At 41.1% G+C, this 13,868-nt stretch overlaps 1 protein-coding gene and 1 non-coding gene across 2 annotated transcripts in view; both read right to left on the reverse strand.

Moving 5' to 3' along the window:
• Positions 1–1,244: 1,244 nt before the first annotated feature.
• On the reverse strand, positions 1,245–1,316 carry TRNAG-ACC. The gene has a single exon. It is a non-coding gene; the product is annotated as a tRNA-Gly (tRNA).
• Positions 1,317–10,927: 9,611 nt separating this feature from the next.
• The window catches only part of FREM3 (FRAS1 related extracellular matrix 3), a 75,197-nt gene continuing 72,256 nt past the window's right edge, over positions 10,928–13,868 (reverse strand). The window contains 1 exon segment of the mRNA XM_032464203.1: positions 10,928–11,980. Coding sequence (XP_032320094.1) covers positions 11,739–11,980 — 242 coding nt within the window. The 3' untranslated portion in view covers positions 10,928–11,738.

The raw sequence follows: 13,868 nt of genomic DNA on the forward strand, positions 1-13,868 counted from the left end.
GGCCAGTGTGTTCCTAAGGCTTCAGGCAGCATGGGCCAGATGCACTAGTGTTGTCCAACCCCAGTTTTACTTAGGGTTACCTCCTTTTGGAGGTAGCTCTCTATTCTTCCAAATGAGTTCATGCCTGTAAGTAATAGAACATATTCCAAAAGGGAGCTCCCCCAAGATGTGCAGCGTAATCAAAAAATTTCCATCCCAGGATCAGTCCTGCTGTATCTATGGCAACAAGGGCTTTAGGGCATCCCCTGCCATGAACGTGAACACTGGAAGGAAGATAATGGCGAGCTGGTAATCGGATATTGGGCCCTTACACACACTGTCTCAGGAGTGTTCCATCTTAGAGAAAGCCTCACAGGCTGACACCAGGCACACGCTGTGTGGCCAGAAAGTGGCTCTTCCTTCGGTTTAACACTCCCTGTAACAGGTGCAAGAGCTGTGGCTTTCAAGGCTCCTCCTCGGTCAATATATTCCTGGCAGCATTGTGTCTGCTTGAGTTAAAGAACTTAATTCAATTGTAAATACTTGTACAATCTGAAATAATCTCTCATATAGATATATTATGTGTAATATATATATATATATATATATATATATATATATATATATATATATATATATATATAATGCTTTCTATTAAAGCAGACATTAGAAATATGTTGATCCTGACACTGGAAGGGCAATATTGATCATCTTTAAAAACTGTCTGGTGACACAGATCTCACAGCACTTGGGGGCACGATTACATCTGGTTTTTATTTCCGTGCAGTACAGTGAGGAGGCACAGAATGAACTGGACAACTTGACCTGTAGAATCACAGTGAGTTGCGATCTTGACTCATGAGCTTGGACAAACCCTCTAACATCTTGGAACCTTAGTTCCATTACCTGTAAAACAGTTCTTTCACCTGAAGTTAGTAATACAAGCCAGACAGGAAATGTGTGAGGACGAAATGAAAAGGTGTGGGAAGCACTTACCACAGTTCCTGGCTGATGGTGAACTCAAAATAAATGCAAGAACTTATTATTATACGTTCCTTTTCATGCGGCTGTAGGGACCAGTTTACAAAATCTATAACATTTTGGAAACTTTTGGAAAGTTAAAAAAAAATCTATCTTCCATCTGTCTCTTGTTATTACAATACAATAAAATGCAAAGTGTATGCTTAAGAAAATCCATCTCCCCAAATCTAGTTTAATATACGCTTAGATACTTATTTTTGTTTGTTTGTTTTATTTTTTTTCAGTGGAGGTACTGGGGATTGAACTCAGGGCCTCATGCATGGTAAGCATGCGCTCTACCACTGAGCTATATACCCTCTCCCTGCTCTTAGATATTTTACATAAATTTATTTACATAAATCAGATGTTATATTATTTCAGTGATGAAGAATGAAGGTGACATGGACCAACCTCTGTAGGTTTGAGCAGTAAGTTTCTCTTGTCATTAAGGAGCCCTCGTGCCAAGGGAGTTCCTTTTGGGAGACGTTCACTCACCATCCTCTTTGTCTGACAACTGGACTCAGCAGCTCAAGTCCCACATCACCACTGGCAGTGATGGCTTGGAAACAGATGGGATTGCGTGTGATGGATTTCGTGTCCATGAAGAAAGTATTGAAGTCCGTCCACTTCCTGCATGGGGCTGGCAACCCCGTCCCTGCTGCCGGGAGCCTGGATCCAGAGGGTAAGGGTGTCACCAGTGCTCTCAGTCGAGCAGATGGCTCCTATCTTCTCATAGTTGGAGGATTTGGGATTACAAGCCTAAAATGAGACCAAAAATGGGGGCAAGAGATGCACTGTTTTAGTTCATGTCTGTGTGGACCAAACGTTTCTACTGACAGCAGCTCTGACCGCCAAAAGACTGAACACACGTCACCCTGGGATGCTGAGCAAAATGTGGTTAAAGTTTGTGGCTTGTCTTAGCAAGGCACATTTTCTGTTTCACCCCATACCAGATTTGTTTTCATTAAAATGTTTCAAACGCGTATCACTAACGCTTGAAGAAGAGATGCCTTGTTTCCGTTTTGATCTGGTTTGACACATGCCTGTCACAGTCAGCTGCCTGCTGGGAAACACCCCTACTTCCATTTGGGAAGAATCAGTATCCACAGCTTGAAATGCCAGGGGACACCAAGGTCAGAGGTTTGAAAGGAATCGAGCCCTAAAGGATTTCTGATTATAGAAAAATCAGGGTAGCCTAGGCCAAGAGGCTGACAGATTTTGTCTACGTCAGAGCTGTGGTGCCTGTTGGCTGGGAGGGCAAGTGAACATGCTGAGGGCTGATGCGTGCTGGGGTTGAGCAGAGGACTGAAAAAAATGTGTCCTGCCGTCACACACGCAAGTGCGAAACCAGTGGGAGGGCTTCTGTTGTTTTTGGTAGCAGGTATGCTATCGTACGTGAGTGGAGACACCACTTCGGGCAGAGCTGGAACGGTGACATCTCTGACACTGTTTTTTCAATGTACACAATGGCTTTGGCTACCTGAAACAGAGACACACAAGTGTGACTTCAAAAACAGCAAAATGGGCAAAATGTGGCCCTAGTATGTTGCTATATTTTTTATTAAATCGTACCAGTGTTCTGCTCTGGGATGTTTACTGACGATCCTGAAGTGACTGTACCAATCGAAGAACCCATCATCCTTCTTTTATTACATCATTTGTCCCTTTGATTTTCAGAGCCAGATGCAGAATTCCTACCTCGTAATGTCCTCGTAATGTCGATCACCTGAGCTTCTGCAGAGTCAGAGGCCCACAGGTCCTGAAGAGGTTGTCCATCCAGTTCACTTGTGAGTTGGTTATTTTCTGTCCATCTCCTCCAGATCTATCATCCCTGCTTCTCTCATGTCCCGGAAGGTGACCCCAGTGGGCCAGGACACCTGGGCTCCCCTCCGTCTGGCTTCCTGTTGGGCCTGGCCAATGGGAGATGCCAGAGGAGAGCAGAGAGCTCAGGACACCACCTCCTCTGGCTGGCTCGCACCTACAGTGTCTACTGGGTGGCTCTTTTCTCCACAGGGTTCCAGCCATTGTCCTTCCCAGATTCTGGTCACAGAGCTCTGTCCTTGCCTTTTCAGGCCTCGTGGTGGTAATGGCTCCTGACTCCCGCTGGTCCCTCGGTGCTTCTTTGCCCCTCTTGGCTCCTTTAATCTTGCCTGCACCTCTGCAGTAGCACCCTCATCACATACTCTTCAGGTGCACACTTTTGAGTGTGCCGTTGCTTTCCCGCTGCGACCCTGGCCTGAGAAAAATTCCTTTTGGCAGGATAGCACTTTGATCACACACTTGGAGTCATCAATTTATTTGCCCATTTACTCATGGTCTTCGGACCTTCCTTTGTGTTAGGTCTGGTGTTGGGTGATAGACATAAAAAGAGTTACATGATACAAAATCACTTTTTCTTTTACTGAAGATGTTATAGGAAATTAGAATACGTGATCTGTGTCAAATCGTTTATGCAGGTACTATTAATATCCACAGTAAGGGAAGATGCACAATGTGGAGCATGCCAATCTCATCTTCTTACAGCACTGTCACGTCCACAGCACTCATTTTTTTTAATATATATTTTTATTGAAGTATAGTCAGTTTACAGTGTTGTGTCAATTTCTGGTGTACAGCACAATGCTTCAGTCACACATAAACATACATATATTCATTCTGATATTCTCTTTCACAAGTTACTGCAAGATATTGAATATAGTTCCCTGTGCTATACAGTATGAGCTTGTTGTTTATCTATTTTATATATAGTAGTTAGTATCTGCAAATCTTGAACTCCCAACTTATCCCTTCCCATCCACTTCCCTCCTGGTAACTGTAAAAGTTTATTTTCTATGTCTGTGAATCTGTTTCTGTTTTGTAAATAAGTTTGTCTTTTCTTTTTTTTTTATATTCCACATACATGTGATATCATGTGGTATTTTTCTTTCTCCTTCTGGCTTACTTAACTTAAAATGTCATTCTCCAGGTCCATCCATGTTGCTGCAAATGGCATTATTTTATTATTTTTATGGCTGAGTAGTATTCCATTGTATAACTATACCACAAGTTCTTTATCCAGTCATCTGTCAACAGACATTTAGATTGTTTCCATGTCTTGGCTATTGTAGATAGTCACACCATTAATTTTTTTACATCAGTAAAATATTTTTTCATGCATTTTAAAATTTAAAGAACAAATAGATCAAACAATAGTTAAAAACAATAAGTAAACTTCTAAATCTCTAGAGACGGGTTAAGAACAGTTTTAATTAATTAAACTTTTGGTTAATAGAGAGAAACCACATGAATCACCAATTTTGAAAGGAAGGCAACATAACAAAATATTCTTAACACAAAATACTGGTAGAATTTCTTTTGGTTACAATTTTGAACTCAAATTCCTGGTTTACCATTACAAATGTGATGTCTGAAAACCAGGGGATACTCACATGCAAGTTTTTCCATTGAAAAGACACAAGGAGCCACTTAATTATAGAGGATTCAAGAGTTGGGAAATGCCCTCAAAAGTTAATGTCCATTGACCATACATGATTACCAGAACTGCAAAAGTTAAAAGGTTATGTGTGAGACAGTTCCTCAAAATGTTAGCCATAGAGCTCTCATATGATCTCGTAATTTCTCTCCAGGTATCTACTCAAGAGGAATGAAAACATACGTCCATGCAAAAACTTGTACACAGCAGCATTATTCATAATAGCCCCAAAGTAGAAACAACCCAAACATCAACTACTGAATAAATAACACGGTATAGCCATAAAATGGAATATTATTTAGCCATAAAAGGAATGAAGTACTGATATGTGCTACAACGTAGATAAACCTTGAAAACATTATGCTAAATGAAAGAAGTCAGTCACATATGAAATCTATATTGTATGATTTCATTTATAAGAAGGCTCCAGAATACTCAAATCTCTAGAGATACAAAATAGATTAGTGGTCACCTAAGTCTGGGGGCAGGGGGGTGGCTGGGAAGAAATGAGGAATAACTGTAAATGGGTATGGGCTTTCCTTATGGGGTGATGAAATTGTTTTAAAATTTGTGTGATGGTTGCACAACTCACTGAATATATCTAAAACCACTGAAAACTGTACTATAAATGGGTGAATTGTACAATATGTTAATTATATTTCACTAAATTATAAAATAATAAAAGTTGCAAAGATTAGGGCACTTGCCTTATAATTGATTGAAATGATAATCACCTGTCATTTGGTTTTAAGTAAACTGTCAGGGCTTCTCCCATTTCCCTCAGCTCATCATAAAAGATCTCAACTCCAACAAAATGTTCAGTGTCTCCTTCCAGGAATGTGACATCTGAAAGATTGTAAGGGATGAAGAAACTTCTTTACTCAGCATTCTAGCTTGGATAAAAAATATGGCTTGCCCACGAGATTATAGCATATTTGAGAAACAATGTGTATTTGACTTAAAAGTAGCTAAATTTTGGTTTTAGGAAAAGATGGGAATTTTCTCAAATAAAAATGCCAATTCTAGGTCAAATCCATGACCCACTCAGGCTGATCATCTCTAACAGGGATATTCAGGGAGACCTTGTGAGAGGACACAGTCGACCTTCCTGATGCAGGTTTAGAAGATGCTCCAGGAACCCATCCATCACCATCTATCACCATCACCTCTCCCCACAGAGCTTATTCAGAAACCCCCACTCCTCACCAGCCTCCTCTGACTAGTCCAGCCATCTCTTGCCTCACCTCCTGCAGTAGCCTCTTAACCAGTCTGCTTTTGACCACCCTCATCTCTCCGCAGCATCTGAGGGACCAGGCAGGCAACGTCACCCTCACTGCTCACTGACTGCTCACTACCTCCCATTGGGTTCTCTTCTACTTGGGGAAGGTCCATGGGTCCCCTCCTGACTCACAAAGATGTGCCTCCCTGCTGCTCTCGTGACCTGCCTCTGGCCACCTGGTTCCTCTGCCTGGTGCACAGTCCCTCAGGCCTCCTGCTCACTCCACCTCCAGGCCGGTCTCTGCTCAAATGCCATCCTCTCTCCCCACACAGCTAACCCCTTCCTCCCCGCGATCATTCTGCATCCCCTTACTCACCCTTTTCCCTCTTTACAGCTTTTATGCTCCTTGCCAATAGTACAAGTTTATTGATTCTGTTTCGTTTTCTTCCTCAGCTTGAAAGCTTCACCTTTATTTGCTGCTTTATTCCTAGGGCCTAAAAAACATCTCGGGTATAAAGGGTTCCCCAACAGTATTCTCTGAATGAATGGACATCTTGCTGCTGGTTTGGTCTTCGCTGAGTGAAAATCCTGAAATTGTTTCTTCTCATTTCCTAAGGCAGCACACCATTTCTCTTCTCATTTTAATAGCTTTTCCCCAGTTCTTGAGGCCCTCCTATAAAGTGCCTGGGGACCTCCAGCATTTGGGGGGTTGACCTCAGTGGCAGATGAGACAGACAGCCTCTCAGGACACGCAGGGGGACAACATCCTTTCCTCATGCGATCTGAGACTTTGGTCCTCTCAGTGTGGTGTGGGGAATCTTTCTCTAAAAGGCTTACTGTCTTGCCCACATAGTAACACGTCTTTCATCTGCCACTTTCTGCCCACGCGTTCATCTACTGAGCCAGCGCAAGGATCCTCGCACGTTCCTCTTGTGAACGTGCCTTCTGCCTGGCATTTCAAAACCTCCAAGATGCCCTGTCTGCTTACAGATTTCACAATGTGTCTCCACGCTAGATCATTATAGATGCAACATGAAAATAATCCAAACACAGACCTACGTTTCTTTTCACATTTTTACGCTTAATGCCTCTTTATGAAAAAAAAAATACTGGTCATTAGCACTGCTGCTAACAAATGCACAGTGGAAGGAATGGGACGCAAAGACAACACCATCCCCATTGGGCGTGATTTCTGGTGACCCCAGCTTTAGACACAGGACTGTGGTTTCCCCCAGAAGCGGCTGAGCTGTCCTTTGTGTGAACCCTCACAATGGAGTGTAATAGGGTTAATTAAGTTCTGCTCCAAGTTATGATTCCATTTACAATTTGGACAATGCATGCCTATAGAGACATTCCTACGGTCATGTTTAGAGAACTAGTGGATTCTCAAATTGTGTAGGAAAAAAATCTCATGTGGGAAAAACGGTTAATAATGGCTCTATAAAATAGTTTCTCCATCTTCAGGCAGGGTATGTGCAACTTAATTCTTATATCTAGACTTAGAACATGTGTTGATCAACACCTCTTTAATTTGTGAATTTCTAGCTCCTGACTTTGGTATTTCCTACCAGCCCTGAAAGTAGAAAGTAACTAAAATCTCCCTGTCTTCTTCATCCTCCATCCTGACCAGGGCCTCGCTGGGGTCCCCAACTGCAGCTCCCAAGGTGGTGCTTCTTTTCTGAGAGTCAAATAAAAGGCTGTGAACTCTTCATCTTTTTCATAAATTGCATCGTCCACGAAATTTACCACATGGGTGTTTTCTGCTTCTCAGCTGGCATATCATAGTGTCAAGACGTGCCACAATGCCAAGAGCGAAGCTGTCGGAAGTGCTGGTCTTTCAGATGACAGCCGAACCTCAGGTCAAGAAGTAAGGCTGGTTAACTAGACTTAGTATGGTGACCATTTTGCAATAAATACACATATCGAATCATTACATTGTGCACCTGAAACCAATGTAATGGTTATGTGTCAGTTACATCTCAACCAAAAAGAAAAAAAGAAAGAAAGAAAAAGAAAATAAGTGAAATCGGTGAATGAGTGATTATTATTAATTCAACTTACGGAGGGACACCTAGAGGAGGACCTACATCTATAGAGAGAAATGTACATATATTTTTTCCTTCCATCATGCTCCAAGTTCGGAGTCTTGTTCTACAGTCTTGAAATCACTGGATTTTTTAATACTAAGGTTACTAGGATTCTTCACACTGGACCAGTACGGCTTCTTTCTAAATACAGCTTAACCGCAGCTGAGGTTGGAATTCATACTGCTTTCATGTCATGGTGTGTGTGTGTGTGTGTGTGTGCATAAAATTTAAATTTTCCTTCCCTATTTTTTTGTGGGGGAAGGGGAGGTAATTATGTTTATTTATTTATTTAGATGGAGGAACTGGGGATTGAACCCAGGACCTCGTGCATGCTAACCATGCACTCTACCACTGAGCCATACCCACCCCCATGACATGGTATATGTTAAAGCTGCCTGCCAAGGGTCACCTTGGGAAGATGAACCGAGTCATGTCTTCAGGTCTGGGCCTTGAGTTTGTGTACAAAGATCACTGAGTGCCGGGCTCTGCCTGGCTTCTCTGAGTGGGTTTTCTAGTTTTCTTCATTTGCTGTCTCTGCCAACATCTGCAGCTCTGCTGATCTCTAACTGCCGGTGGTACGAGTTTCCCGTGGCTGCTGTAACCAATTACCATGGTCTTGATGGCTTAAACAGCAGATGTTTCCTCTCCCATAGCCTCTCTTCGGGAGGCCAGGAGTCTGAAACGAGCATCCTTGGGACAAAATCGCAGTGGGGATTTGGGGTGGGGCTGCACTCCTTCAAGGGGGCTGTTGAGGAGAATTCATTTCTTGCTTCTGCCAGACTCAGGGGGCTGCCGGCCTCCCATGGCTTGTCCCTCCAATCTCTGCTTCTGCGGTCACCTCGCCTCTTCCTCTTCCACGTGTCACCACCAGTTCCCTCACATGAGGACGCTTGTCAATACAGTTAGGTCTCATCTAGGAATGTCTTTCCACCCCAAGATCCTTAGCTTAATCCCACTTGCAAACATGCTTCTCCCATAGAAGGTAGAATTCACAGTTCCATGAATTAGGACCTGAATTCTCTGCGGGCGTTACTCAGCCTACTACACCTGCCAAATTCTGTTTGTTTTGTTTCCTTTGTTCCTACCTCACTATGTTTAGAGATACATTTGGTGAGGCCCAGCTTCTGAACTCCACTTACCCTTCTTTCCTCTTTTCATTTCTCCTGTACTTAGTTTTGGTGACCTGCATATACCTCTTGGCGTCTGGCTTATTTTTTTAGAGTCAGACTTAATGTTGTAATTCTGTCACAAGTTGTGATAATATAATAGCGAGAGGTCATTACAACCTGTTTAATCTCCTTAATTTCATAAATAGCAGGAAGTTGCTATATTTGTTCTGTTTAAAATTGAAGTATAGTCAGTTTACAATGTTGTATCAATTTCTGGTGTAAACAACTTGCTACTGAACACATATATTTATCAATATAACTATAGAGTAAGTTTGGGGAGAAAAAATGGCCAATAATCTCATTACTCTAACACAAAGTTCTTATCTGCTGGAGGGATGTCCTTTTAGTCTTTCTTAAGGACTGCAATAGCAATGCGATCACTGATAATCTAGAATCCATCCCATGCTATCAAGTGGATGGCTCATAATTCAGTTAACTGTTTCCTAAGTATTGGACGTTTAGGTTGCTTATAATGATTCATTATTATAAGTAAGGCTAGGAGGAGCAATGTGGTGGTGCCTAAAGACAAATACATTTTAGGATGCTTACCTGGCAGAAGACTGACTGTGGAGTCATCAGTGTTGGGCTGCCCCTCGTAGCCCATGGTCACCTAGGCTGAGCCCTGGCGGGTGTGGTGGTGGGTGAGGACCCGTGACTGACGTCTCCGCTCCGGGAAATGACTGCCCTTAGCTGCCTGTCCTTTTCATTCACCCTGTATGTGGGCTCCTTAAATTGGGCCCTGGTACCGGAATGAAAAGTACAACGCCTTTCCATTTAGAGTTTACACAGTGACAATGACTGCATGGAGCACCTGGTACATCTCCATTATGCCTTCCAAATCCCTAAGAAAACTAAAATATTAAGTGAGAAAAAAAGTATATATATTTTTCTCCATAAAAATGTTAACATTGGGGAAGAATACACAAGGACGGAAAATGAGCCCAATTTTCCATAGTATGTAATTCCATTCTTGGTAGGAAATGAGCCATTTTTCTCTCTTTTAAGCCATTACATCACTTTCATTACCCAGCTGCTGAGTACACCACAGGTGGTATCTAGAATACCCTAGGTTTTATCCGAAGAAGCCTAAAAGACTTAGTTTTGCTACCCCTGGCATGAGTTACTGGGAGGAAACTGGGAGTGGAACAGGCTGACTTCATAGAAAGCACTGTGGCGAACATCACCCAGAAAAAAAGATGGAAACACTGCATTTATCTGAACGTAATTCCTTAACAAAAGACAGAACAAGAAAAAGAGTGATTTTCTGCAAAACATTGAAAGACTGGGATTAATTTCAGGTGCAAAATAGAATTCTCCATGGCTTTTTTTTTTTTTTTAAATACAAGGCTGATGATGTGAACTTCTCCTGGGCATGGAAGTACTCATTGGAGAGGTCAAGATGGATGTTTCATTTGGGAACTGAGTCAGGACATCTGTAGGATCTGTTGGATGTATCTGAGAATCATCCTGGCCAGGACGTAGTTTTCTCATTATTTCTTCTCCTTTCTCCTTTCCTCCTCCTCCTCCTTCTTCTTTAAACATTTATGAAGAGTCCATATCTCTCTGACATGTTGGAGAAGCCCCCCAAAAATGTTGGTTGAATATAATTGAGTTTAAAAGACATTTGATCCTAGTAGTCAGACAAAATGCAAGACAAGGGAGCGTGACTTTCTGTTAGTAGATATTTGCCCAGACAGGAATTAGAATTGGAAGGGATCTTAACAGAAATGGAGTGCAAACTCTCATTTTACAGAGGGAGACATGAGGTGAAGAGATGGGAAGTAGTTTGGAAAGGTCTCCTCTCTGGTGGGGGAAGGTGATGTTGTCCACGAATGAAGCAAAACTTGGGCTGATGCGAGAGAAGACTTCTTTACCTCTACATGCAGACCCCGTGGAGGTCAACAGCCTTCTTATCTCCTGCTCCATATTTCAGGAACTGGCTTCTTGAAACGGTTTTTATCACGTGCTATGTTGGCTTGAGAACAGATTAAGTCATGTCTAAAATACAAATTTAAAAATGTTTTTTACAAGAAATGCCTAAAATATAATGATGGGGCACAAAGATGTGGTTTTCAAAATATTTCAAAATATTTTGAAAACTCTAATTTACGTAGTATTAGCTGAAATGTATTCATGGTTAATTACACTGTCCACTTAAAATGAGTAAAGAAATAATTGGGCAGTTTGGGGATTATACAACTCTTCAACTTTTCCTTGTTCTCCCTTGTGGTACTTGCATTTTTATCACTTTCTCATTTATTATCCTCTTTAAAAAGGAGTTTGCAAGAGAAGAGAGAGTCGATGAAAGGATTTCCCTTCTAAGTGGCTCCGATTAAGGCTTGTAGTGGAGGAAGATCGAGCAATTGGAAAAAAGGAGATTTAGGCTTATCTGCAAATGTCAGTAAGGAAACTGAAAGAGGATGGTGGTATATCTATAGTTGAAGAGTGCTTTCTGTCCAGCATCAATCAGCGAAAAAAGGTCCATCCTTTTGTTTTTAACTGTTGATTTAATTGATGACAGTGGGGTTCACTGGCCTTAGTAACAAAGTAAAAGAAAATGGAAAAACACAAAGAGCACAGACTAATTGATCATTTCTGGGTTCAATACTTTCTCTCTGTGTGTGTGTATATATATATATTTGTACAGTTACATAAACTATATTTGCACATATCACCAGAATAGATATAACACAAATGACAGTACAGTATCATTGATATCCCAGAACTGCTAAGATCTAGAAACTGTGTTATTAGGGGACATGTTTTGGCTCTTTCTTCTCCCTTGAAGTCTTTCACTCAAGGGAATGACAAGCACTTTGTTTACGGTCAGTGATGATGTCACTGATGAAAATGGTGGTTTTATTTGGTTCTCCAAGCACCGCACCTATAGGCATCTCGAGAAATAATTCAAACCTCTCTGGACCCTCCAAGATGGGCTCTCCCAGGTCTTCAAGGATTGTCACTCGGAATATCTGCATGTGCACTCCTGGAGCAAAATTCAGATTTCGGCTGATGCCAACGTAGTCTATTCCAGCTAGTGGGAAAGGAAAAGCCAAGAGTGAGACTGTAGGATTCACCGTCATAAGTTTTCCTTCAGAGAAAAAAATGGAAGGTCTGAATCATTCTCCTATGTACACAGCACTCTCAGAATCATATTCTGTGGACTTGATCCCCAGAAAGGGGAAATTTCCATATTCTACCAAATGCCACAATAGCCATGCATCTGTGACCATGTGCCATCCTCACCAGTGCAAGCCATCACCTTCTGAGCGCTTCCACCAAAATCCCACCAACAGACTGAAGGCTCTCTGAAGGCAACTTCAATTTGTAGTGGAAGAACTTCTCTTTTTTATTTGGAACGGTTAAGATGATGATCATGACTTTTGATTAGGTTTCACTCGTTCATCTTTGCCAGATAATCTGGTTTACCTTTACAACATTCCACTCCATTTTATCAGCCGTGAAGTTGCTGCCATTTTCTGGGTTATTAATCATTTTGCAAGCTGGCTCACCTGATCGTATAGCCCCATTTGCTACTTATTTTAAAAATCATCAAAAGTAATGACAAATTCTAATCAATAGAATAAAATAGGAAACCCTGAGTGATATAAATAAATGGAGAAACAGCGTATTTACATTGTGTCAAGGTATGTCTCCATAAGAGATGTATTAACTGCAAGAAGAAAAGTGACTTCATAGTAAAAAAAACCTGGCAGATATCACCTTGACCAAGTGATCAAAGTTAACAGCATCAGTAGTTGGATAAATTGAAACTGTGCCATTGAATAGAATGCAAAGAGAACACAGTATCATCTCTGGGACATTCCTGCTCAAACATCAGACAAGCCCAAAACGGGGGACATTTTACAAAACTGGTTTGTAATCTTGAAAAATATCAAAGTCATGAAAGTCTTGGAAAGGCAAGGATCTGCTCCAGATGGAAGAAAACTAAATGACTTGACAATTAAATACAATGGGTAACACTGTACTGTTTTTTTTTTGTTTTGTTTTGTTTTGTTTTTGTTTTGTTTTGTTTTGTTTTTGTTTTGTTTTGTTTTTGCTATATAAAGAATGATTTGGGGGAACACCTGGTGGAATTTGAATGAGGTCTGAAGATTAGATTGTGGTAACGTATGGGTTAATTTCCTGATTTTATGCTTGTGTTGTGGTTATAGAGGAGAATGTCTTCGTAGGAATTGCATTCTGAGTGTTTGAAGAGATGGTTCCAGGTTGACTGTCAACCTACTCTCAAGGGTTCAGGGAAAAAAAAATGTTTGTACTGTATTTGTTACTTTGCTATAAGTTTGGAGTTGGATAAAAATTTTTAAAGCCATTAAATAATTACATTAAGAAAAAACAAAATGAGATTATCGTGAAAATTACCAAGGCAGGAGAGTAAGGGAAAGAGGGCTTGGGATCCTATGCACTTTGGTTCAGATCTTAATTCCAGTGCTTACTTGTACAAGTGGTTTCATCTGTTTGAGTCTCAATTTCTTTAATTGCAAAATGGGGATAATTTTTGCTACTTTACAAGGTTGTTGTGAAGATCAGAGATAATATAGCAAAGATGTTAGCACAGACTCTGGCAAACAGTAGGCATTCAGTGCACAGAAATTATAATTATCATTTATGTAATAAATAATGATATATTATAAATGCAGACACATAATTATTATTGTTAATTAACCCACCTGAGCAGACGTCAAGTATTTACTAGATTCTACTGATAACCAAGTCTAAACTGCTACCTCTGCGTGTCTCCTGTTTAAACCCACAAATCACCACCTCGAGCATGGATTATTAATCCATCCCTACCTGAGAGCCAGCAGGAGCGTCATTATTTGTATGCAAGGGGATTTATCTAAATAAATTTTAATTTTTTTCCTCCACCGTAAACAAAAAAGTCCAGTGAGCCAGTTGGT

This window comes from Camelus ferus, chromosome 2, assembly GCF_009834535.1.
Source record: "Camelus ferus isolate YT-003-E chromosome 2, BCGSAC_Cfer_1.0, whole genome shotgun sequence".
NCBI classification, from domain to species: Eukaryota; Metazoa; Chordata; class Mammalia; order Artiodactyla; family Camelidae; genus Camelus; species Camelus ferus.